Source organism: Papaver somniferum, chromosome 11 (genome assembly GCF_003573695.1).
Source record: "Papaver somniferum cultivar HN1 chromosome 11, ASM357369v1, whole genome shotgun sequence".
NCBI lineage: Eukaryota > Viridiplantae > Streptophyta > Magnoliopsida > Ranunculales > Papaveraceae > Papaver > Papaver somniferum.
The window spans coordinates 50,404,400-50,428,097 of record NC_039368.1 but is presented as its reverse complement, the minus strand read 5'-3'; the positions used below and the strand labels follow the sequence as shown (position 1 = coordinate 50,428,097).

Sequence of the window (23,698 nt, the reverse complement as noted above, 5' to 3'; positions counted from 1 at the left end):
CAAAGATATTCCAATTCCAATCTTTTATAACTCCCTTCAAATACTTAAGTTTATTCAAAAAAATGAAAGCATGATTTCCAGTTACCTCCATCTCCCATGTTTCTTATATTAATTTCAAGAAGTCAGGGTGACTGAGCCATAACTTCAAAGCTCTAAAAGGAGCATTTGCAGGTTTTGGCATGACTGCATTTGCTCCTAAAAGAACACTATGATCTGAAGTCCCTCTTGCACCCACTTTATAATTCCAACCAGGATACTTGTCAAGCCATTTAGTATTAAAAACTGCTCTATCCAGATTACAGACAATTCTCTTGGAACCTGCTCTATTATTACACCAAGAAAATTCTATACCAGATTTAGGAGTTTGCATTAACTCACAAGCATGGAGACAGTTATTAAATTCATTCATAGAAATTGTTAAAGGACTTCTTCCCCCTTTTTTCTCCTCAGCATAATAATTGTATTGAAATCCCCAATGACTAACCAAGGTTTACCAAAAGAACTTGAGTATTCCAATTCCTCCCAAAGCCCTCTTCTTTCAATAGTTAGACAAGCAGCATGAATACCAGTTACCAGTGAACCTCCAATATCAACAGTTATAGCTTGAGAAGAAATGGATACAACTGAAGGTGTTGTAATACTTGAACTCCAAAACATCCAAATGTTACTTTTCTTATTTGAAGTTGAATTATGAATTAATTTATAGTGCATATTAGGTAAATTCAATCTTTTGCAAAAATCTGAAGATACTCTTACTTTTGGCTCAACAATGAAAACTAAAGAAGGACAAAAAGAATGGACCAAACTTCTCAACTTATCTTTGGCTTTAGGTCTCCTCAAGTTTCTGATATTCCAATATACTATTCTCATTTAGATGAGTGTTTTTGAGAAAAACTACTTCTCATGGTACCAAATTTACTGCCAACATTTTTCAAGTTTGCAGCCTGCTTCCTTGTAGTGACTTTACCCACAATTTGCTTCTGTTTTTCAGGAATCTGATCGACTGACTTTGTAACAGTTGTAAAATTAGTAGGTATCACTTTAACCACATAATTGATTGAAGGAAAACTATTAACAACTTGAATTACTTGATCAACTGATAAAGCAAGGAACTCACTAAAATATTTTAAAATAGACTCATTCATATTTTGAAGTATTTGAAATTTACCAGAATTAGCATTATTCTCTTATTGCTTTGAGCATTCTGCTTCATCTCTCACATGATGAATAATTGAATCAATAATATTGTTCACATCTTGATCTTATATAGAAACCGGAGTTTGTTGGGCTGATTGAAGTTTTTCTTCCATCTCCTTTTCAGTGAAACAAATATCAAATCCCTGATTCTTTTTTTTTATCCACTCTCTTCCAAATCTTTTTTGCTTCTTTTAGCATAACTGGCACACCCTCTTGCTCCTTCCTTTTTGATCTACACTCAAATGTACCATGCCCAATCACAGAACAGTAATTACAAAAGTTAGGAAGGTTTGAGTATTGTACTGCCGGTTCAAAATTACCATACTTAATATCAACTTGCACCTTACTTGGAATACTCTTTGTTAAATCAATTTCAATTAAAACTCTAGCATAAAAACCAACTTCCTTTTTACGTGTAGTATCGTCAACCTTAACTGGTTTACCAATTGCTCTCCCAATATGCATCAGAATATTCTCCTTCGGTCCTTCCAATAATCCATACTAAACCCAGGAAACCGAGTCCAAACAAAAGCTGTTGTTAATTTTTGATCTGCTGGATTGAAATTTGGTTCCCAGGCTCTTAGATTTAGAGTTTAAGCTTCAACTGGCCAATACCCCTCCCAAATGTAATGCTTATCTTCAACATTATCTAATTTGATTATAAAGAAAACCTTTACCAGGAGGAATACAATGAACCTTACCCTTTAATTTTCATTGTTTAGTAAGAATAGGAACAACAACATCAAATTTAAGCTCCACAAGATTCAATCTGCCAAATAAACTAAATCTCCATTCATCCAAGCTTTCATCAATTAGATCATCTGGTATGAAACAAACTGGATTATTAGAACTCCTCTCAGAATCCATGACTGAATTAGATTGCATCGAAATATTTTTTCCAAAATTTGTTGAAGTGATCCAGAAATAAATGGAGTTTCCAATCGATTTTCCATGTTAATGATGAAATAAAGTAACTAAAACTGTAATAAGGAACCACCAATCATAAGATCTGATTAAGAAAACACCTGCAATCCACCTGAATTAATGTTGATTGACACGAAAAACGAAGAAGAACATTCTCAGCGGATTCCGAATGAAATTATTAAGGTTGAGATAAATAAAACTACATACACTGGCTGCCCAACGGACCCACACACTAAGCGGTAAGCCGGTAACACGGGAAAAGACAATGCACGTACTAATGTTAGTTGGATAAATGGATAAAGTCATAGATTAAAGCCGAATCTAATGCTGTACCTAGTAGTGCGCCAATGAACCAGAACAATGATCCTGTACCACAATCTTTATGTACAGTTGTACACTACAGATGCGGTTGTTAACTAATGGTCTAAGGATCCGTCGATGATCCAAAATATGACACGTATGGATTAGGGCTGCACAACGGATATGATGGGTAGGATATGGCCTATACCCGCCACCCTACCCGTTTATTGGCGGTTAAGAAAATGTTTACCCGTCATCCTACCCGCCAAATAGTGAATAAGGTAGGATACAGTTAAAAAACTGGCGGGTAGGGTAGGGTTGGCGGGTATGGGTAGGGTATGTGCATCCCTAGTAGGAATTGTTCGAAGACCAGTAGAGTAGGATACTTTCGAGCTTTACCCGTCACCCTACCCGTTTATTAACGGTTAAGAAAATCTTCACCCGCCTCCCTACCCGCCAAATAGTGAATATGGTAGGATACGGTTAAAAAACTGGCGGGTATGGTAGGGTTGGCGGGTATGTGTAGGGTACGTGCACCCCTAGTATGGATCTCACTGAGACTAGCACAGCTTAGATAATGCAATAATGGTGTACCATATCAGTGTCGGAGGATTTCTTTCTTTCTAGGGTTTGTTTTCATTGACAGAGTTACTCTTCTGATTGCAAAGATTTGAGGGAAAAAAGGGGGAAATTTTCTTTTTGACCATTTGAATTCTCATTTCCTCAATCTATAATTAGTAAACCAGATAAAAAAATTAGGTTATTTGTATTTGATCTTTTGTCTCTGTTAATTGTTTCAATTGGGGGAAAGAGCTAATTATTTGGATACTGAGAGTTAAAATTTGCTGATATTCTTACGAGATTGAGCTTCACATTTGATTTGCGTCGAAATGGATCTTAAAGTGTTATCTGTACCACAATTTCACGGAGTTCAGCTTCCTCCGTCCAGATTGATTGTTAGAAGAACTAAGTGTAATCCTCTGGTTTGTGATCTTAGAGTTTCTTCTGGTCCCTTTCGGTACGAAACATTTCTTCTGTTATTATTATCTAGTAGAATAAGTTTGCAATAAAAATCAGCATAATATTATGGTAGCGCTTTATTATCAATTGTAATCTGATAAATTTTCCTAATTTGTGTTTTCATTGTTATTTGGAAGTTAATTCTTGTTCTTTTTTCTGGTAATTAGAAAATGTGTACATCGGAGTTTATTTAGGGCACCAGTTGAGACATTAATATAGCTTTAGCCTTCAGGAAATATCAATAGGAAATGTTTGGTATGCATATAGGTTTCACCCAAACAGAGACGCACAAAATGCAAACTAGAAACTGAAATAGCTATATGTATTTAGAAAGTCAATGGCGTTCTTGAAGAATCATGAGGAATCAATATATTATTAACTTACCACTTGAATTAGTGTGAACGAGTTATGTATAAAATTAATGGATATAAATACTTTTTGGGGAAATGATTACCTTGCAGTTTTTGTTTTGATGCAAATAGGATGGATCTGTGTATTAAGAAAAAATTGCGCCTGATCCAAAGAAAAATTCGTAAGACTTTTGCTAATTTCTTTTTTCCATATCATTACTTCCAGGGAAACCTTTCCAGTGTTGTGCACTAGATGGAAAAATATTAGAGCCCAATGCAATGACAGCGAACAAAGCATTCATCAATCTTCGGTTTCCAGGAGTGACAATGTGAGGCTGCCTGAGCTAGCCTTTGATCGGTTACAACTCACTGATGAGGAATATTGTGGGATCCAAACACGAGGCTTTGGTCATTTTGTTGCTCGTGGTGCCGTTTTAGATGAAGAGTACTGGGTGAGTTAATTTCATAGAATTGCATCCTTTATTCAATAGCAGGTGAAAATCTGCACATTCCTCGGGTTACGATATTCTATTATATTCTACTTTCATGCTCATGTTCTTACAAGAGCTTCAGTTTGTGTCATGTTGTTCTATCTCGATATACACGACAGACAGCTGCGTGGTTGCGAGCAGAAGCCCATTATGAATCGTTACCATATATGCGGTTAGTTCACTTCACATAGTTTGGTCGGATGACCTCCTTTCTCATAGTTTGTTCATAGTATGTTCATTTCCTGTATTGTTCAGCACATTCGTTGAGTCAGGATCCACTAATGAGGTCTATTAAATATTTCCAGGCATGTTGATAGCTTCAAAAGGAAGTACGCTGAGCAGGTAAAACTGTGGCTTCTCTATTTAAGTTGCGTATTACACTTATTAGGATAGAAGTTTCCTTCTTTTATTTTTCACAGTGTCTGTTAACTTACTACTTCATCTATTCATCAAATACACACATCCCATATCTTGCTGAAGCGTGATATCATTGTCTCGCAGGAGTTCTATGCTTTGAAAAAGCGGTGTTCACTGCGGGATGGAAACTCATTGAAGTGCTTTTGCCTTGTTTCAGTATGTGTATTTGTAGGATTAATGCTTTTCATATTTCGTTTCTTCAATCTGTGAATATGTATAATAAGTAAAACGTGTTAAGCTTACCCAACTGATAGTAATTAGGGATGCATATTCTTTTTTATCTTAGAGTAGGCTATATGTACCGCGATCTCTTTTGGGGGTTGGTTCCGACTTTGATGATTGTTATGCTCAGATTTCATCATATATTTTGTTTTTGTTGTGCTGTTTCATTTTTTTTTTTGTGTGTGGGTGTCTTGTTAATATTGTTACTTTGCGTATCAGGTGAAAAAAGAAGACAAAAATGTTAAGCGTACTGTGTTGAAGAGCGTTGTTGGAACTTTGGACCTAAGCATTCGGCAATTCTTGCCAGGAGAAACCTTCCCAGAAGTACGAATACAACTTCTTGCTAACTTTGATTTTATTGCATTTTTTGTCGTGGTATAAGGAAGTGGAGTTCACAGTCTTCCTTGTGTTTAACACATTCGTAGTTTATTTCAGGAGCTTAAGAAACCCAACACTTTTCTAGCAAGCCATGGTGCCTATGGTGCACATAGATATGCTTATATTGCAAATGTTTGCGTGTCGAAGTTTGCTCGTCGCCAGGGAATTGCTTCTAATATGTTGCATCTGGCCAGTGATCTTGCTACTGCAACAGGTTTATCTTTCTATTTTTTTTGAAGACCCCTCTTTATATATATCCACCAGTTCTTAACTGCTTCTGATTATCTTCCGCTGATCTCATATTAGTAAAAACATCATTTATGTCATTGTCAGGTATGAAACAATTATTCGTCCATGTAAATTTTGGCAACAATCCTGCCCAAGAACTGTATAGGAAATTCGGCTTTGAGGTTTGGGCCCAAACTTCTTAATTTTAAATTTCCCTTCACTTGTTAGCTTGTCATCCGTACATTTCTCATAATGATTCCATTTTGTGAACGATTATGTTCTTGGTCTTTTTGTCATATTATGATGATGACCCGTGTAAAATGTTAGAGCAAATTAATACTCTAGCATGCATAAACAAACAGATAAAAATGAACTGCTCTACCTAAGCCTCACCTTGCAAGGGTATCATTATCCAGAAGGTGAAAAGGAGTAAAAGTAAAACAAAGTAACTGTATAACCCGATGTATCCGCAGAATTTTGATGGTGCAAGACTCACAAAACATAGACATCTTTCATGCTACACGAATGTGGTCAGGCCAAAAGATGAATTGCATTCTTGCTTTATGGTAATGACAACTAAGTGCCCCTCAAAACATTTTGAGGGTAGAAGATGGTGTATAATATCCTTCACTTTGTTAAATAGTTATATACTGTCTAGAAGCACTTGAGTGACTGCTGTGTGATCCTGGATTGTTTTATCCTCTTAACGTTTTGACCACAGCTTATTAAATATATTTGTCCTGATTGTGATCCCAACTCTTGCTAAGTCTAGTTTGACATGTTAGCCTGAGATTGTAATTTGTTACTGATCCACAAGTTACTATTAGTATTCTACAATATCATGTGGTCACTTGTGTTAATAAATATTGTAGAATTTCCTCGTAGTGGATCCATTGATTTTTCAACACTGATGATCTTTAACCCTAGCTTCAGCTTTTCTGGCCTTCTGCTATTCCTCTAGGTATTCGTTTAGGTCTTGTATACTTATTATTCATTATCCTGATATGCTACATACAGATGGTAGAAGCTGCCTCATCTCCTTCGGCAAATGATCTGAGACTTCTGATGTCCATGCAGTTGTGAGTCGGTAAATATGCGGAGATTCAACAAAAAGAACCTGCATCACTTAGCTTGTAAATAGTTCTGTAATTGTAAGTTTTTTTATCGCTATTCCGATGGTAAATATTTTAGGGCGTTCTGATATGCGTTCTCTCAAAAGCAACATTTTTTTGCTTGTTGTCTTTATTTGTAAAAATTAAAAACTGATGTCTTCACTGGTTCTTATCTAATCAATTGTACATGCTTGAGTTCTCAGGAGGTCTTGAATCTCTGCAAATTAGTTTTGCAGTTTATTTCTTTTCAGTCGGAAAACCCAAATTTTAGTTCCAGAATTATAATTTTGGGTTATTTTGATGTATGATAATGCAGCTCCAAATGTTTTTGTTTCTCTGGAAGAACTTGTTATCCCATGCAGTAGCAAGCAAGAACAAAATTTCCTAATTTATTTTACAGCCTAGTCATGTTGATAGTCATATACAGCATAGTCATCATATAGCAAGGATTCATCCTCATTGTAGTGAAGAAGGTGGTAGCAGTTATCACAGAAATAACTAGGATTTTCTTGGGCCCATTTGTCCTCCACTGTTACCTTTGTAGCACGACAGATCTTGCAGACAGAGCACTTCTCGAAACGGGTTTTCAGTTGGAAAATAAGCACTGGGAAAGCTTCCCGGTTCTGCTCATCCTCTGGATGGATCAGCCTCATGTCCCTTAATACCATGAGGTGCTTGCAATTTCCCTGGTGGCAATACATATACCCAGCACCAAGTCGAAGACTCAGGTCGCAGAATCGGATCTTATGCATGTCAACGGCTTTGAAGTTAGGCAGGTGAGAGGCCTTCATATCTCCAAGTAATGCTTTATCCTTCAGCTGTAAAGGACCAGATAATATCCAGTCCCATTTCTCAAGTGCTTCTTTCTCAGAGCTCCTCAGCCAATCAAATATAGGTTCGCTATAATCTACGGCATCAGGGTCTCTCAAATCATTGCAAAATACGTCTTCGATGAGAAAATATCCAGAAGGATCAGACTGATTTTCCTTTTGCATCAGCTCGTCCGTCGAGCAATAAATTTGATCCCTCAGCTCTGCTAAAGTTTGCTTCCCTAACACCAAGAACTCCTGGGTCTTTAAGTGCTTTTTTATGCTATGGTATATCTCAACACAGAGAACCACTTCCTGAGAAGATTATATCTCCGACGGAGGCAGTACTAGTCCATCACCAGCATTGCAGCTCCCATTGAATGAATGTAGTCTAGCAGCCAGTTTGTCCTCATCCTGCTTTTGCTTGAGGCTTGCACGCTGCTTCTCTTTTGCGGTGCAACTCCTTTCCAGTTCTGCAGCACGGCAATCCCTGTCGATTTTTCTCCCCCTTTTCCTGCCCTTCTTTGAGCCGCTGCTTTCGACCAATATGCCAGAAGAATCAGGATTACTGACTTGAACTAGAGACCCACTCAGAGACTCATTAGCTGCCGATGTATTTATTCTCTTTTCCGAGCTTTCACTATTGCTCATTCTGTCAGATGGATCTTCTAAAACTTGTGGTGGTTCGTTTTCATCATTGTTCTGAACTTGTAAAGCTTTCTCTACCAGTTCTTCCTCTGTATAGATTTTGAGCTCATCAACAGATAGATCTTCCTCACATTAGTGGAACGAATCTACACATGATTCTGCCTCTAAAATCCGCAGTTCTTCAAGCACCAAATTTTGGAAACGACCTAATCTGATGAGAGGACTAGTAAGATCGGGAATGTAGATTGGCCCACCAAGCGCTATGGAACTACAAACAGGTTGTTCATCTTCTTCTCCCAATCCTTCTTCTTCAATGGAATAATCGACCAACTCCATATAAAGGTGCTTCCTGAATAGTCTGTAACTGAACTGCTTAGCCTGAATTCCGGAGGAATATTTTGTGATTTCCGAAATTAGAGACAGAGATTTCCTTCCTCTCTGATCGAAGCAACCGTGTTATTTATAGTAGGATGGTGGAGCACGGATGTTTACCTTGACGGTTTAAACCCGACCCATTTCCCATCTTATCCTTTACTTTATACACGGTCACAGCAAAAAAGAGTACTGTATTAGTCTAGAGTGAAATTTAGGCAACCGTTGATGATTCCAGCGGGTTTAAGGCAGTGAATCTCTCTCCATGGCTCTCTCCGTCTCTTCTTATCTATCATCTGTTTCTTCTTCTTCATCTGGTTATGGTTTCTCTTCAGAATCAAGAGCTACACCAACTTTCAAGTTATTTAGGCCTTCTTCTCTTCTAGTTAACACATTTCCAAGTAAGTAGTTTCTCTTGATTCTAGTTTCCTGTAATGTATTTTAGTTGGTTTGTTTAGAATCTTCATCCTGTCAATGACTCTTTAACACATAAGTGTAGAAAAAAATAACTTTGGGTTTTAATTGCTGGAACTGGAAGTAGTTCATCGGCTTGATAGGTGGAAATAATCCATTTGGGGAAAAGGGAGAGAAATTTACCTGCAAAATTATTCATTATATAGGTTAATTGTGATGAAAATCTATGAAAAATGGAGTTATTTGAAGGTCTAGGGCATACCAATTGAAGAAGAATTACAATTAGATAAAACTTGAGGTCTCTTTTCTGAATCTTAATTTGGACTGTTTCACAGGAAGAGTTACTCCTCGAGGTTCATATTTGAAAAACTTCTCCTTTTCCAAAAGCAGCAGTGACAGCTCTCGGTCAAGGACTACATTCTCTATAGTCCCGAGAAGCAGTGGTTCTTCATCTTCTGGAGGCAGTGAAGATGAACCGAAGGACTCTGACAAGACCAAGGCATGTCTTAGGAACTAAGTACGCTTAAATTGTCCTTACTGCTATGATGTTTTGCTATGTGTTTCTGATTACTAAATTGTGTTACCTATGAGAAAATTTTCCTTCAAGACATTTTACGACCGTTATACTATATGTGTGTATGTTATTCTGCTTGGAAACCTTTATATCTTTGACACATGAACTGTAACTTACTCTCTGTTGGTCGTTTGTTTATCATTTCATCAATATGGAGTAAACTTTTGTGTATAAAAGAGCTATTCTTATAACTAGCAGGTAGAGTTTGGATATTCAAGGAAGGATGTTTTGTTGATTGGGGTTGGAGTGACTTTGCTGGGCGTTGGTTTAAAAAGTGGTCTGGAGGTATCCTTTTCTACTGCATCTAATTATTTTCTTGTTCTATTATTATTGTTAATATCTTCCGCCAGCATGGATCATACTTACGGTTTATTGCCTTGTATAAGATCCTCATTCATGGATCTTACAATAGAATAGTCTTATGGGTATTTATAACATGTGTCATTCTGAAAATATTACCAATTTTGATAGCCATGTGGTTTGTTGTACAGTTTGCTGGAGTTGATCCATTACAAGCTGGAAATGTTGTTCAGTTGGTTCTCGTCTTGGGACTGACACTTGGATGGATCTCTACATACATCTTTAGAGTCTCAAACAAGGAAATGACATATGTTCAGCAGCTACGTGACTATGAAGACAAAGTCATGGAGGTTTGATGCTGTCTTTTACTTTTCTTTCTATCTATAATTCTTGGTTATTTTGATCAAGTAGTGCTTGTTACCAATAACAAGAACAGCTATGACTTGAATGTTGAATCTCAAACTTGCTAACCAAAATGCAGAAGCGAATAGAGGGGCTGACAGAGGCAGAGCTCGTAGTATTGCTGGAGCAAGTTGAGGAGGAAAAGCAGCAGCGGTTGGCTAAAGGGAAAAAGGTCTAATGAAGCTCCCATATCATATTATCCTCGTAAGTTTTAAGTTTGTATCTATCACATTTTATACACGTGGGGCAACAAAATAAGACACCTGTACAGATAATCTCCGATTCACTAAAATGATATGCAAGTTATTACATTTGGAACAATGAGCACCCGATAGTTGCTGATCTGGAACTCTAACTATAATCTATGGAGTTAGGAAGATATGCGACAGTATAGTAAAACATGTTCAAGGCTTGGTTCGTGTTACTAATCTCTACTGTGTACTCAAAAAGATACAGATACCTGATAGTTAAATGGTAAGAATGTGCATCCTTTACAAAAAAAATTGGTGCTATACTACCAATGCATTAGCTCAGATATGAGCGGTGGACTTGTATCTCTGTTTTTCGTTGTTTGTACTTACCGGTGTTGTATAACTTTAGCGAACTATCAGATAAGTTTAGGGCATCACATTTTAAGTTCAGATTGTGTTTGTGTTGGGAGTTGTTTTATAACTGGAACTAGGAGGGGATTTATTCCATGATCTTCCAGGTTCCCTGCTTGGAGTTCTTAGAGAGTCGTTTGGTGTGCGAAATTGTTCTAATGTAGTGAAAACTTCGGTCATGGAGGGCCTGTTTCTTGCATCTAGGTTGAGGCAGTTAACAGCTAGGTCTGCAGCTGTCTGAGCTTCTTTCTTTAAATACTGACCACACAACCTCGTGTCCATGATCCTTAGTACTCTCTTCTTATCACTTATAAATGGTCTGGACCAATCCACAAGGTTTGATTCGCCGACCCTTTCATTCAATGCGCGCCTTCCAGATAATAGCTCTAACAGAACCACTCCAAAGCTGTATACATCACTCTTCGTTGATAAGTGACCTAGTTTTGAACAAATATTGAGGAATCAGAATGAAAATTAGATGTAAGAAAATTAGATGTGCAGATTGTGCAGTTCGTTCAATATAATCTCTTAAGTGCAGCTATAAGATGTAAGTTATAAGTAAAAAACCTGTTGCAATATATTCTGGGGCAGCATAGCCACCAGTTCCCAGAACTCTGGTTGAAACATGAGTTTTGTCTCCAATGGGACCATCTCTTGCGAAACCAAAATCTGAAAGTTTGGCGTTGAAATCCTACGAGTATGTGAGGATAAGGTTAGCTCATATCAACAACTAAATCTAACTGTAACCACAATATTAAACTTTTTCACTAAACCTACACTTTCCAAATCTTACCGCGTCTAGGAGAATGTTGGAAGACTTGAGATCACGATAGATTACTTGATTTTGTAATGAATGTAAGAAGGATAAACCCCGAGCAATACCAATAGCAATATTCATCCTTTTGGCCCAAGATATAGGTTGAACAGATTCTGCAAGAAGAGTACATTTTAGCTAATGAGTAATTACTTCCAACTGTATATAAAAATAAATAGCTAGGTTAGTTACTTTTAAGGTTGATGCTACCAACTTACTTCTAAACAGATGATTTTCTAAGCTTCCTCTTGGCATATATTCATAGACTAGAAGTCTGTTTTTGGACTCTGAGCAATATCCGACCAGTTTCACAAGATTCTCATGGTTAAGGTGCCCTAAGTAGTTAACTTCCGCCTGATGAGGTGAAAGAGTGAAAACAAAGATTAAGTATATATTGAATTTGAAGAGCAAAATGAAGAAAATATAACTTAGAAATGTGTTGCCAATATTGTTTACGTACAAGCCATTCCTTGTGGCCTTGGAAGCTTTCTGGGTCAAGTTTTTTGATAGCTACAACCATGCCAACTCCTTGTCTTGACGTGGCTAAGGTGTTCTCATCAATCCATCCTTTGAAGACTTGCCCGAATCCTCCTTCACCAATAAGATTGCTTGTTTTGAAGTTTCCGGTTACAGATCTTAGATCATTGAAGATGTAGGACTTTAGACCTCCTGATGCTAACTCATTGGTTTTTGTTGTTGTCAAAGAAGTTTTGCCTGATTGGGGGCTTGATGTTTCATGGACGGGAAACATCTCCTTCAGGGGATGCGAATTTTGAGAATCTGCAGGATTTTAAACAAGAAAAACGCAGGTTTATGAATCAGAAATTGTCATCTGCTATTTGCAGTGTTTCAAAGGTTGGAAATAGCATGAAGATTTGACTTTGTGCTCCTCTTAAGCGTAACCATTTATCTCTTTACTAGCATAATTAGTGAAGTGCCATTTATCTTTTTACTAGCATAATTAGTGAAGTGCCATTCTTACATGATTAGGAACAACTTTCGTGTATCTTATTCAAGCTAGTTGCTCTAGTAATAGAACAAACACATGTTTAGTGAAAATTGAGAACCATCAGACGAAGCAGTAATAAATTCATAAAGCATTAGTAAATTGTAGCACTATCAATTTGACAAAATCTTTTCTAGAATTATGGTAAGCTTGGTGTTTCTTGTGCAGTGCCTTATAATTTATGCTTCCAGATATTCACGCTATACATATCTTTTTCTGCATTGTCGTAATATGTAGCGCTAGCACCTAGCAGTTTTGCAAAATATTTTTTCTGAACTCTGACATGTTATTTTTCTGTGGCTTAACTTCTGTATGACATAATCAATTGTTAGATAGAGGGGAAATAGTAGTTAAGGTTACCTGGAGAAGCTACATGAGCACATCTTGCAGGAGGTCTTCTACAGCAATTTCCCATGGAAACTAATAGAACTTTTATGTAAAATGCTTTCTGGAAGTATTTTTTTCATAGTATGGCTTTCTCTGGTTGAGAATATATAGCTGAAATCTAGTCAAGGTTCTTCCATTAATTCTTAAATCATATTATATTTTCTTGACTTTTTCTATTTGTCCACCAAATTATTAAATGAACAAAACAAAACAGAGGCAAACGACCTAGTCTTCTATTCAAACGCTAAAAACATTATCTAAATCAATTATTTTCCTTATTTTTTAACTTGGTTCTGTGCTGTAACACCCAATGCAATAATGAACTTAGGACTAGATGTCTGTTCTTTTTAACCCTGCATTCCTATATGGCTATATGTTGTGTTGTGACACTAACTCATGTTGTTTATCAGGGATTCTGGAACATATCTGATCCCTGAAGTAGTTTTGATGGGAACAATTAGTCTAGTACTGTAGAATATTCATGACAGGATAACTTACTGACACAGCAAACTGTTGAGCTATGCATTTTATCGAGTATGGTTGTTGTTGTGACTAATCGATTATTATGATAAAATATTATTACCAGTACATTACTGAATTTGAAAGCACATTATCACTCATTTAGTCAACTTTGATCACTTAAGAAATAAGTATTTCTTACTTTTTACTCAATAATTTTTATTGGTAAATCAGTATCTGTAGAATGAACAATATGGTATTGGACTTATCTTTAATACGGTATCTGAAGGTAGTAAATCAGCGCAACTGTTGTACAATGAAATGAACAGAAGCTGACTTGGTAATTTTTGTTGGAACCTGCTGTCTGCTGAGCAGTGAATCTTTTGTTTGTCTACTCAGTGAACCACTCTAGTCTTTACCTTTTTGTCTGATGACTCTGATTAATCATTAATCCAGTGAGTGATTGGGTGTTAACTGTTGTGTGAATCGGACAAGTAGTTTGCTCTAGAGTCTAGTCTAAGCTTGGCTCGGTAACTTCATTTGTGATGTGCTTACTAGAGTATGGAGTCCTATGGACTCGTCAGTTCTTAGCTAGTTGACTAAGTCCTTTTTCCCAACCGTGCTCTCAAATAAATATATTAAATCCGCCTTCATATTAGAAGTTAGCACAAATAGTCACTGCATTCATCCCATGTACAGGCAATCTGTTACCATCAGCTGCAATTCCTGTCCCTTTCCAAATAATTTCATTCTTGGTTTTATGACTGAAAATTTTCAAACTTAGTTAGTTCCCAATATTGACCACAAACAAATAAGAGATGCTCAGTTTAGCTGTATTGAACCAACCACAAAGGTTCATCCCATGACATGTAGCTATATGTATAGGTTAAGAATTAACAATCTCGAACAACCTTCTCTAGATTCTCAATTATACATTCCCACCCTTTCTTACAGAACTTGAGAGCAGGCAAACAAAAAATTGAAATCAGACAGCCAAAGCAAAATGAATGCTGAAAGATCTATTAAGGTTGAAGCCCAGTACCGTATTCCTGAAAGGGAATTACAAAACCAAAAGTTATGAACGCTGGAAGATGACAACAATACATGTAACATAACAAATGCATGCACATATACAACATACGTCGACAGCTTCTAGTTTGAGTGAAGTAGGAAAGTGATAATCCTAAAGGTGAGCGAATCTGGCTTGCTTTTGTATAATTGTATACAAATTAAATTGAATTATTCATGTTATCACTATCATTACTCACCAATTATGGTATTATTCATACATGTCGTATCCTTACCTTAGAACAAGAATTTCAGTATTCTACCAACATAACAAAAGCAAATTAGTTCATACGAAAAAGAAATGATATACTAACCAAATGATATTCATAGAATGAAAAAAGAGAATAAAGGAAAAGAAATGTAAAGAAAAATGCAAATTAGTCCTTCATCTTAAATTGTCAAAAAGACACTCTGGTTACTTGCAATTCAAGTCTGTGTATGATACCTTCTTTTTATTATTTTTCTTGGAAAATTAAACAAATAAAAACTAGTTAATGAAATGATCAAGTTTAAAACTTGTGGGTTTTATCATTACATTTTGTTTTTGTCAATTTAGATTTATCCACATATTCGAATGATTCATACATAACCAATTAGGCAGCTGGCATGTCGATTGTTATATCTCCTACCAATTAGCTAAGCCACAAAAAAAAATGTCCAAAAATTACCTATACATAATAACGTTAGTGTATTTTGGATTTTAATAAAAAGTATTGTGTCATTCGACTCATTATAAAAAATAAACAAGATAATATGGGGTTAGCTGAGCAAAAAAAAAAAAGAGAAAGATAATATGGGATTAAACATATATAAATGGTGTAAAAAGTGTTATTGCTTCTGGTATAAGTATGTTGCATGAAGGTGTGTTAAAAATGAATAATTGATAAGATTAGAATCAATCAAGAATACTTTATTTACTTCTCATGTATCCAATTCTCTTGTAAAAAAATGACTACTTCTATATATGAAACTACTTCTCACTAGCTAGCTCTGGTCTATTCACTTCCTCCATGGCTTCTCTTCTTCCTCCTTGTTCACTCATCATCTTATTCTTTCTCAACTATAATATCTTCTGCCATGGGACAACTGCAAATCAGATCGCAAAGGTAACAAAACAAACACCATTCTGATTTAATTTTGGGTTTCCGGTTTGTGATTCTCAATTTCAAATGTGAATTTGATAGAAATTTACTTTCTCGCATTTCATTTATATAGCTACAGTGAGTTTTTACATAGTTGCAGCTGTATATACCGAGTGTACGTTGATCAGTCAATTTTGTAATTCCTTTTTATTTCCCAATTTCAGGCTTATGTTGTCTACATGGGAAGTTCTAACAATATCAATGGCCAAGTATTTGATATCGGAGCTACCGAATCATCTCACTTGAAATTGCTCTCCTCTATAATACCAAGGTAGTCTGCAGTACAAAATAAACTTTTTTATTCATGCGTAAATATTTATTACAAAGGGTAAATACTGAGCACTCTGATTTGTTTATCGTATTTTATACTATGAAATGATCGTCGTATTTACAATATTATACGAGTAATATTTTAAAGTTTTACTCTCTAGCAAGGTCACTGTCTTATTGACTAGTATAGTAGGAGTATTTGCAAAATCAATTTTATACAACAAAGAAATCAGAAAAGTTGAACTCAAAATGACAAAATATCCACAATGATGGCCGTTCATGTTGTGAATCGTGTGGGCTTGCTCCACGTATGTAGGTAATAGTGCTGAATTCTTGTCGCGGCTGCTATTTGCATAAGGGGACATATAGCGTCGGGTCAAAAATTGCATCTCTTTGAGTCTACTGTAAACACCAGCAACATTACAAAAATGAATGAGACATTGAGTTTTTGTATTGCCGCAATTATGATATCTATGAACGTCAAGCTAATGAATTTTTATCATCAATCAATTTTCCTGCAGCCAAGAAAGTGAAAGACTATCACTTGTTCATACGTATAACCATGGTTTTAAAGGTTTCTCTGCAGTTCTTACTGACAAAGAAGCTGCAGTCTTATCTGGTAATTAATTTAACACTTAACAGCAGTAACTTAGTTTAGTGCAAGATCATATAAATGACATTTATTAACGCAGATCATGATGAAATCGTATCAATATTTGCGGATACTACACTTGAACTGCATACCACGCGTTCTTGGGATTTCCTGGAATCTGAATCTGGCATTGCATCAAATCATCAGTATCCACAGCATGCATCCGGCGGGGAAGATGTTATCATCGGGATCATTGATACAGGTAAATTTAAAGAATCGAATTCCAGTGGTTTTTCTAATCTAAACAAATTACTACATGACACGATGACCGGCAGAAAACCAAACTCTTTCTTGTTAGTAGTAGCTTTCAGAAACAAATTGCGGGATTAAGTTGAGTGGGCCCTACTAGGTGGCCTAAATTTCTGGTGAACAGCTCATGCGCTGTCGGCACGTAATTAAAAGTCACGTAGCACATGATCCCATGATTTGATATTACAATGTTTCTCTATGCTTTCGGGCTCGTAGGGACGTTGGAATTAGCCCATCTGAAATGTATGTTTTGTCAATTTAGGAATTTGGCCAGAATCCCCAAGTTTTAACGACAATGGAATTGGAAAAATTCCATCGAGATGGAACGGAGTTTGCATGGAAGGATCTGATTTTAAGAAATCAGACTGTAACAGGTACTAGTAATGTTCAATGCCTCTAAAAAATATTGGACTGCAGCATATGCTGCACGTTAAAATCTGCCACTAACAGTCTAATACCGTTTGGATTTTTTTGCCAATGTAGGAAATTAATAGGAGCTAGATACTACGACACTCGAGAAGACATGATCAAGACAGAATCCAATAGGACCCTAAAATCGCATACTGGGTCACCCAGAGATTCCGTTGGCCACGGAACCCATACAGCATCAACGGCTGCAGGCGTAATGGTGCCCAACGCAAGCTACTACGGCCTCGGGCATGGTACTGCAAAGGGTGGTTCTCCTTCTAGTAGGCTAGCAATATACAAAGCTTGTTCGTTAGCCGGTTGTTCCAGTGCAACAATACTTAAAGCTATGGATGATGCAATTAAAGATGGTGTTGATATAATCTCAATTTCAATTGGAGTTAGCTCCATAATACAATCAGATTTTCTGAATGACCCAATCGCTATTGGCGCTTTTCATGCTAACGAGAAGGGGATTATGGTAGTTTGTGCTGGCGGAAACGACGGACCAGACGCTTTTACTGTTGTCAATTCTGCACCTTGGATTATGACTGTTGCTGCGTCTAATATCGATAGAGCTTTCCGGTCCAATGTTGTTCTTGGCAATGGGAAGATTTACCACGTACGTTGCAAACCTAGCCTTAACATCCTTCCATTTCCTATTGACATTTCACTTGCGTCTGAAAACTTTTTTACTTACAGGGAAGTGGAATTAACTTTTCCAATATGACGCGTTCAAAATCATACCCAATTGCTTTTGCAGGAGATGTGGCAAGTACAATGACCCCCTTGTCAGAGTCAAGGTAAATATTTGCACCATTATATACGTGGTATTGAGATCGTAAGAATGTAAATTTTTTCGTTATCTTTCAACTCAAGTTCAACAAAATACATTCTGATAACTTTTCTTTCTTTTTGTTTTCCCCTGGAAATTTAGCAATTGCTATCCAGGATCATTAGATTTGAAAAAAGCAGCAGGAAAAATCATAGTGTGTGTTAACACGGATCCAATGGTCTCAAGACGGATTAAGAAATTGGTCGTTGAATCAGCTCATGCGAAGGGCATCATTTTGATCAATGAAGCCGAAAAAGGAGAGCCTTTTGATTCAGGTGTTTTCCCGTTTTCAGAAATGGGTGATGTGGATGGAGCTGAGATACTGAAATACATTAACACAACCAAGTAAGTATGCCTACTAATGCGTAATTCTGATTTATACGTTAAAATAATTTTGAGCAAGTTGAGATAACAGCTAAGCTTTGATCTTGTTGGTGATGAAACAGGAACCCGACGGCTACTATTCTACCAACAGTTGAAGTTCCGAAAGTTAAACCAGCACCTGTTGTTGCATCTTTCTCCTCGAGGGGTCCGGGTGGACTGACCGAAACAATTCTCAAGGTATGTCCTCTCATCCACATTTATTCAATCGTTTCTTTGGGGTTTGAATGTCAACAATATATCATCTGGTACGAATGCAGCCAGATGTAGCAGCTCCAGGAGTTGCCATACTAGCAGCCATGATACCGCCAACGGAAAAAGGAAGTGTTCCACCAGGAAAAAGACCTTCCAAGTTTGCCATCAAATCAGGAACATCAATGGCTTGTCCTCATGTTGCTGGTACTGCGGCATTCATTAAATCAATACACCCGGATTGGAATACTTCTATGATCAAATCAGCTCTTATGACCACAGGTAGTTATGTAGCTTTTTTGCACTGTAATTTAACCTGACAGTAGAAATTTAGGTACTAAGTTGTTACAAACTCATTCTTTTTCTGCAGCTATTGCATCAAACAACAACGGGAAGCCACTAACAAACAGTTCAGATGCGTTTGCAAATCCACATGAAATGGGTGCAGGAGAAATGAGCCCACTCAGAGCTCTTAATCCAGGATTAGTTTTTGAAACCACAACCAAAGATTATTTACATTTTCTTTGCTATTATGGATACAAACAGAAGATTATAACTTCAGTTTCGGGAACCAATTTTACTTGCCCAGCTAACTCCATAGAGGATTTCATTTCTGACATTAATTATCCTTCGATATCAATTAGCCAGCTCGAAGGACACCGTACAGTTAGAACAATAACCAGAACTGTAACAAATGTAGGGCAGAAAAATGCAACCTATGTTGCGAAACTAGACTTGCCGAGATCAGGTTTGATAATCAAGGTGTCACCAGAAAAGCTTGTGTTCGCTGATAAGGGTTCCAAGACAGCATCTTTTAAAGTTTCATTCTACGACAAGGGTTTAACAAAGGGATACAAGTTTGGAAGTGTGACATGGTCTGATCAGGTGCACTTTGTACGTGTTGTATTTGCTGTAAATGTAGTCTGAGTCTATTCTAAATTTTGAAATAAAAGTAAATAATTCAAATTTGCAAAGTATTGGGAAAAATGAAGAACCCTGATTTTGGGCATACTGAAATCTTTCTAGGCATATTGAATAAAGACAAAAAAAGGTTGTGAAATAGCAAATTCAGATAACCCCTTAACCCAATTTTTTTCAATGACAAATCTGCCCTTTACGTATTAGTGTTAGTAATATTGATTAGTGATTAAATATTTTGTTTAGTGATTAAGATAATATTCAGAATTATAAAGGTTGTTAAGATGAAAAATTTTGGGGAAAAAAATCAAAAATTTTATTGAGAAGGAGAGAAAGAGAAGGAGAAAGTGAGAAAATTTTAATTCTTGATTCAATGGAGGATGAGGAGGGTCATAATTCATCTAAAAAACCTAGGAAAATACACGTCAACTACACCAATGATTCCCAAATGGTTGATTTCTTAGATTATGAGAATGATTTTACACCCACTCAAACTCAAGCTCAAACTCAAGATGATGATTTTTATGAGCCAAATCCTGATGATGAAGACATTGATGAGGAACCCAATGCTTTTGATACACAGGTACACTTCTATCCTATGCTTAATCTCACTTCTATAGCTCTCAATTATCAAAAGTTAGGTTTTTTGGATCATGGTTCGGCGAAACAGGTTGAGGTTCGGCTCACATCTATGAGCCGAATCTACCAATTGATCAACGGTTCGGCTCACTGAATCTGTTTGCAGCATGCGCCGAACCTATAATTTTCAATTCCAACCCTTTTACTAGACACTAGTTCGGCTTATATGAAAGTTTCATAGTAAGCCGAACAACATCCTGAATAGGCCGGAAAAAAAATAATTATTGATTTGGTTTATATTTCGAAAATAGTATGAGCCGAACATCAGTTTGTTATTTTTTGGGTTAAAATATTGTTATTGGTTCGGCACATATTGAGAATATTGTATAAGCCGAAACCTCTAAATGTTCATGGTTCGGCATATAATATGATTATCGTATCAGCCGAACATAAATTTTTAATTTTTGGGTTGAAATATTTTTATTGGTTCGACACATATTGAGAACATCATATAAGCCGAAACCTTTAAATGTTCAGGGTTCGGCACATAATATGATTATCGTATGAGCCGAATATTTCTATTATTTTTCCTTTCAAGTATTTGAACCTTGTGATATTCTTTGTAAATCGTACCCATGGAAGATCAACCTGATCCAGTAGACATAATTCACGAGGATGCCCAGGATCACTTCCAAAATGATTTGGTATGTAAGAACCTTTTGTTTACCTTAATGTTGTCGGAATGTTGTCGGAATATTCCAAAGTTTTGGAACGAATCTTTCTAATTACTTGTTTTGGAATGAGTGCAGAGATGGAAAACTAAACCCGAAGTTCTGGATTGGATTGAGGAACACGCGATGAAGATAAATTGTGTACTAGTTAAAGGAAAACAAAGCCGATGGGATCGGTTTGAAATGATTTGTGAGCGTAGTGGAACCGGCGCTAGCAAGGTTAAAAAGGGTACTATATACGTTGGGAAGACCGGGAGAAAGAATATGACGAAGATGAAGAAAAGAAATTTCCCTTTCAAGATCGTTTTCAACCTCAATAATAAGTCCTTGAACAAAGAAGATCAATATTGGATAATGAATAAAGATATGGATTGTCGTCATAACCACCCACGTCCCAAAGACCTGCATGGACATGCGAAAGTAGCGCGACTCAAACCCGATGAGATGCTAGAAGTGGATAAAATGACACGAGCACGTTTTCCATCGTCTAGGATTCTTAGCAAATTGAAAGCGGGCAACAAGAATAACAAATCGACTATGCAAACTATCTACAATGCAAGACAAAAGATTTGAAGACTCAATTTGCAAGGTAGGATGGTGATGCAACAAGTAATGTGGTTAGGGGTGAAGAACTACGCTCGCCAAAAGAAGTTGGATGAGTTCTGTCAAGTCACACACCTTTTCCTTGCCCACCCGGAATGCGTCCAATTGGCTCTATGCTTACCACAAGTTATTATATTGGATTGCACGTACAAGACTAATAAATATGAGATGCCGTTGATGAACATTGTGGGGCATACTTCGACAAAGGCACCGTTCACCGCGGCTTTTTGTTTCTTGAAAAACGAGAAGAAATAGAGTTATGTTTGGGCGTTAGAACAATTGAAGTTAATTTTCCGTGAGGGTGCTCTTTCTAAAGTGTTCGTTTCCGATCAAGATTCATCGTTGATGTATGGTATTAATAAGGTATTTCTGGATGCATTCAATTTTCTTTGTACGTTTCACATATGGTGCAATGTGAGGAAAAAATGCCAATCGAAAATTCAACCACGTAAGTTGAAGGAATTAAAGAATATTGCTAAAATCCAACCGGAGGAGACACGAGTAAAGAAAAAAAAGGAATTCTTGAAAGAATATGAACATAATGAGATATTGTGGGCTTCTTTCCAAGGCGAATGAGAAGCTTTGGTATGGTCAATCACCGAGGATGTCTACGAAGAATATTTGAAAATGCTTATTAAGCATTGGAAGACCGGCTACCCCGATGTCATTACTTACTTGGTCAAAGATGTGTTGGAACCTAATAAAGAAAGGTTCGTGTTTTGTTTCACAAATCGGCACAAACACTTCGACAACCAAACCACAAGTATGATAGAGTCGGCTCATTACCGGTTAAAGAAGAACCTTTTTGGATGTGTTGACACTTTTGTCACGGTTTTTGATGCAATTGATGAATATTTCAAAAGTGATGTTGCGAGAATTAAAGCCGCCTTCGAGCATAACCTTATGTTCAGACACAAGAATTATGGTAGTAAATGGATAAGGGAATTAACTTATAGAGTCTCACATCTATGCACGACTTGTTGATGGAAGAAGTGGATTTGATTAAGACATTAGGCGCCAACTTGGAGGAAGAGTGTGTTTGTAAAATGAAGACATATGTGGGACGTCCATGCCGCCACGACCTACTTCTGTACAAGGATGGTATCATACCATTTGAGGATATTGATCATTTTTGGAAACAATTAAGCTTCGATCCTCTCCCAACCGAAGACGACGAAGATGATCTAGAGATATGGGACACGACAAATGGCAAAAAGTTGGCGGAGATGTATAGGAATATGGGCCGAGGTCAAAAGAAATTCCTATGGGACAACATGATGCGGGTCATGTATCCTTTCACCCAAGAAAATATTTTAGAACCGGAGAAGAGTGAACCGAAAGGTAGGAAGAGTAAGAAAATGAATAATTTTCAAACTAGACAAGCCAACAAGGAACTATTGGGTAATAAGAGGGATCCATCCGGAGTTGACTACCATGATGCAAGGATTGAAAGGAAAAAAAGGAAATTGAGAAGTTGATGAAGGAGGAAGAAGTCAAAGTTCCAAAAAAACGAGGTCGTCCAAGTATTCAAAAAGCCGAAACAAGTAACAAAGAGGTGAATACTAATGATTATCTGGTACAAGCAAAGGATAGTAAATAGGATTTCAAGGGGAGGGCTAAGATGCATCCTTCACAAACTAAGATAAAGGAGAAAAGGACCGTACATGAAATTGGCAGGATGAGAGGACCTAGAAGACATAAGTCCAGTAAGTATTTGAGGCCTATCAATTTTATACACGATAACTACTTGGAAGATCTATCGCCAATAATTCATGAGCATATTGTAGCAATGGACGACGTGCAAGGTGATGGAAATTGTGGATATCACGTCACGGCGGAACAACTTGGTCCTTTTAAGGAAGAGAACAATCCTGTGCCCCCTGAAAATGAAGTTAACTATATTCGGCAACGATTGTTACAAACCCTACGTAAAAACAAAGATTTCTATAAGACAATGATGAGAACAGGTGCAAGAGGAGATGCAGGGGTGGCATCGGAGTACATTGCATTCGAACACCGTTTGCATGGGATTTTATCATTACCGAAGAACATTGGATGTCAATGCCCATTTGTGGGTTTTTAATAGCGGAGACATTCGATTGCGTCTTACATTGTTTCTCATGAACGGGTAGTAGCTTTACTTACGCGCCTCCAACAAAATCTTGCAATGATGGTGTAAAGGATAGAAGACTTGTTCTTGGATTTGTTCAAAATTATCATTTTATCGGCCTCAAAGTTAGACCCGCT

At 37.0% G+C, this 23,698-nt stretch overlaps 4 protein-coding genes and 1 pseudogene across 5 annotated transcripts; 3 read left to right on the top strand and 2 right to left on the bottom strand.

The window, feature by feature from the left end:
* The first annotated feature begins 2,997 nt into the window (after nucleotides 1-2,997).
* Nucleotides 2,998-6,844, top strand: LOC113320413. Of its 2 annotated transcripts, XM_026568328.1 has the most exons (9): nucleotides 2,998-3,439; nucleotides 4,018-4,243; nucleotides 4,402-4,454; nucleotides 4,588-4,624; nucleotides 4,784-4,855; nucleotides 5,141-5,245; nucleotides 5,357-5,513; nucleotides 5,633-5,709; nucleotides 6,545-6,844. In XM_026568328.1, exons 1-9 carry the CDS (start codon nucleotides 3,312-3,314, stop codon nucleotides 6,608-6,610), a joined length of 921 nt encoding a protein of 306 aa, XP_026424113.1. In that variant the 5' UTR covers nucleotides 2,998-3,311; the 3' UTR covers nucleotides 6,611-6,844. The 2 variants fall into 2 exon arrangements, with proteins under 2 accessions (XP_026424113.1, XP_026424114.1); XM_026568329.1 differs by lacking the exon at nucleotides 2,998-3,439 and having other exon boundaries at nucleotides 4,085-4,243; nucleotides 4,365-4,454.
* A 46-nt stretch (nucleotides 6,845-6,890) lies between these two features.
* LOC113320411 lies at nucleotides 6,891-8,525 on the bottom strand (annotated as a pseudogene).
* Nucleotides 8,526-8,654: 129 nt separating this feature from the next.
* On the top strand, nucleotides 8,655-10,500 carry LOC113320415. The gene is made up of 5 exons (XM_026568330.1): nucleotides 8,655-8,869; nucleotides 9,218-9,381; nucleotides 9,655-9,741; nucleotides 9,948-10,106; nucleotides 10,238-10,500. The coding sequence occupies exons 1-5, from the start codon at nucleotides 8,734-8,736 to the stop codon at nucleotides 10,334-10,336; spliced, it is 645 nt and encodes a 214-aa protein (XP_026424115.1). The 5' UTR covers nucleotides 8,655-8,733; the 3' UTR covers nucleotides 10,337-10,500.
* A 97-nt stretch (nucleotides 10,501-10,597) lies between these two features.
* Nucleotides 10,598-13,195, bottom strand: LOC113320412 (probable serine/threonine-protein kinase PBL2). Its single transcript, XM_026568327.1, has 6 exons — nucleotides 12,941-13,195; nucleotides 12,035-12,354; nucleotides 11,793-11,928; nucleotides 11,554-11,690; nucleotides 11,328-11,451; nucleotides 10,598-11,197 (listed from the first exon to the last, which is right to left on the bottom strand). Exons 1-6 carry the CDS (start codon nucleotides 12,993-12,995, stop codon nucleotides 10,797-10,799), a joined length of 1,173 nt encoding a protein of 390 aa, XP_026424112.1. The 5' UTR covers nucleotides 12,996-13,195; the 3' UTR covers nucleotides 10,598-10,796.
* A 2,063-nt stretch (nucleotides 13,196-15,258) lies between these two features.
* Nucleotides 15,259-19,629, top strand: LOC113322608 (CO(2)-response secreted protease-like). The gene is made up of 11 exons (XM_026570736.1): nucleotides 15,259-15,600; nucleotides 15,801-15,907; nucleotides 16,428-16,525; nucleotides 16,599-16,760; nucleotides 17,070-17,181; nucleotides 17,291-17,834; nucleotides 17,915-18,015; nucleotides 18,150-18,392; nucleotides 18,494-18,608; nucleotides 18,689-18,902; nucleotides 18,991-19,629. Exons 1-11 carry the CDS (start codon nucleotides 15,505-15,507, stop codon nucleotides 19,545-19,547), a joined length of 2,349 nt encoding a protein of 782 aa, XP_026426521.1. The 5' UTR covers nucleotides 15,259-15,504; the 3' UTR covers nucleotides 19,548-19,629.
* Nucleotides 19,630-23,698: the final 4,069 nt, after the last annotated feature.

Coding starts and splice junctions, on each gene's coding strand:
- LOC113320413 (XM_026568328.1), top strand. CDS start 3,312: ATGGATCTTAAAGTGTTATCTGTACCACAATTTCACGGAGTTCAGCTT. Junction 4,625..4,783: donor AAAGGAAGTACGCTGAGCAG/GTAAAACTGTGG, acceptor ATTGTCTCGCAG/GAGTTCTATGCTTTGAAAAA. Junction 5,514..5,632: donor TGATCTTGCTACTGCAACAG/GTTTATCTTTCT, acceptor TGTCATTGTCAG/GTATGAAACAATTATTCGTC.
- LOC113322608 (XM_026570736.1), top strand. CDS start 15,505: ATGGCTTCTCTTCTTCCTCCTTGTTCACTCATCATCTTATTCTTTCTC. Junction 16,761..17,069: donor CATCGGGATCATTGATACAG/GTAAATTTAAAG, acceptor TTGTCAATTTAG/GAATTTGGCCAGAATCCCCA. Junction 18,016..18,149: donor ACCCCCTTGTCAGAGTCAAG/GTAAATATTTGC, acceptor CTGGAAATTTAG/CAATTGCTATCCAGGATCAT.
- LOC113320415 (XM_026568330.1), top strand. CDS start 8,734: ATGGCTCTCTCCGTCTCTTCTTATCTATCATCTGTTTCTTCTTCTTCA. Junction 9,382..9,654: donor AGGACTCTGACAAGACCAAG/GCATGTCTTAGG, acceptor TATAACTAGCAG/GTAGAGTTTGGATATTCAAG. Junction 10,107..10,237: donor ATGAAGACAAAGTCATGGAG/GTTTGATGCTGT, acceptor ACCAAAATGCAG/AAGCGAATAGAGGGGCTGAC.
- LOC113320412 (XM_026568327.1), bottom strand. CDS start 12,995: ATGGGAAATTGCTGTAGAAGACCTCCTGCAAGATGTGCTCATGTAGCT. Junction 12,355..12,940: donor TGCTCATGTAGCTTCTCCAG/GTAACCTTAACT, acceptor AAAATCCTGCAG/ATTCTCAAAATTCGCATCCC. Junction 11,452..11,553: donor CCAACATTCTCCTAGACGCG/GTAAGATTTGGA, acceptor ACATACTCGTAG/GATTTCAACGCCAAACTTTC.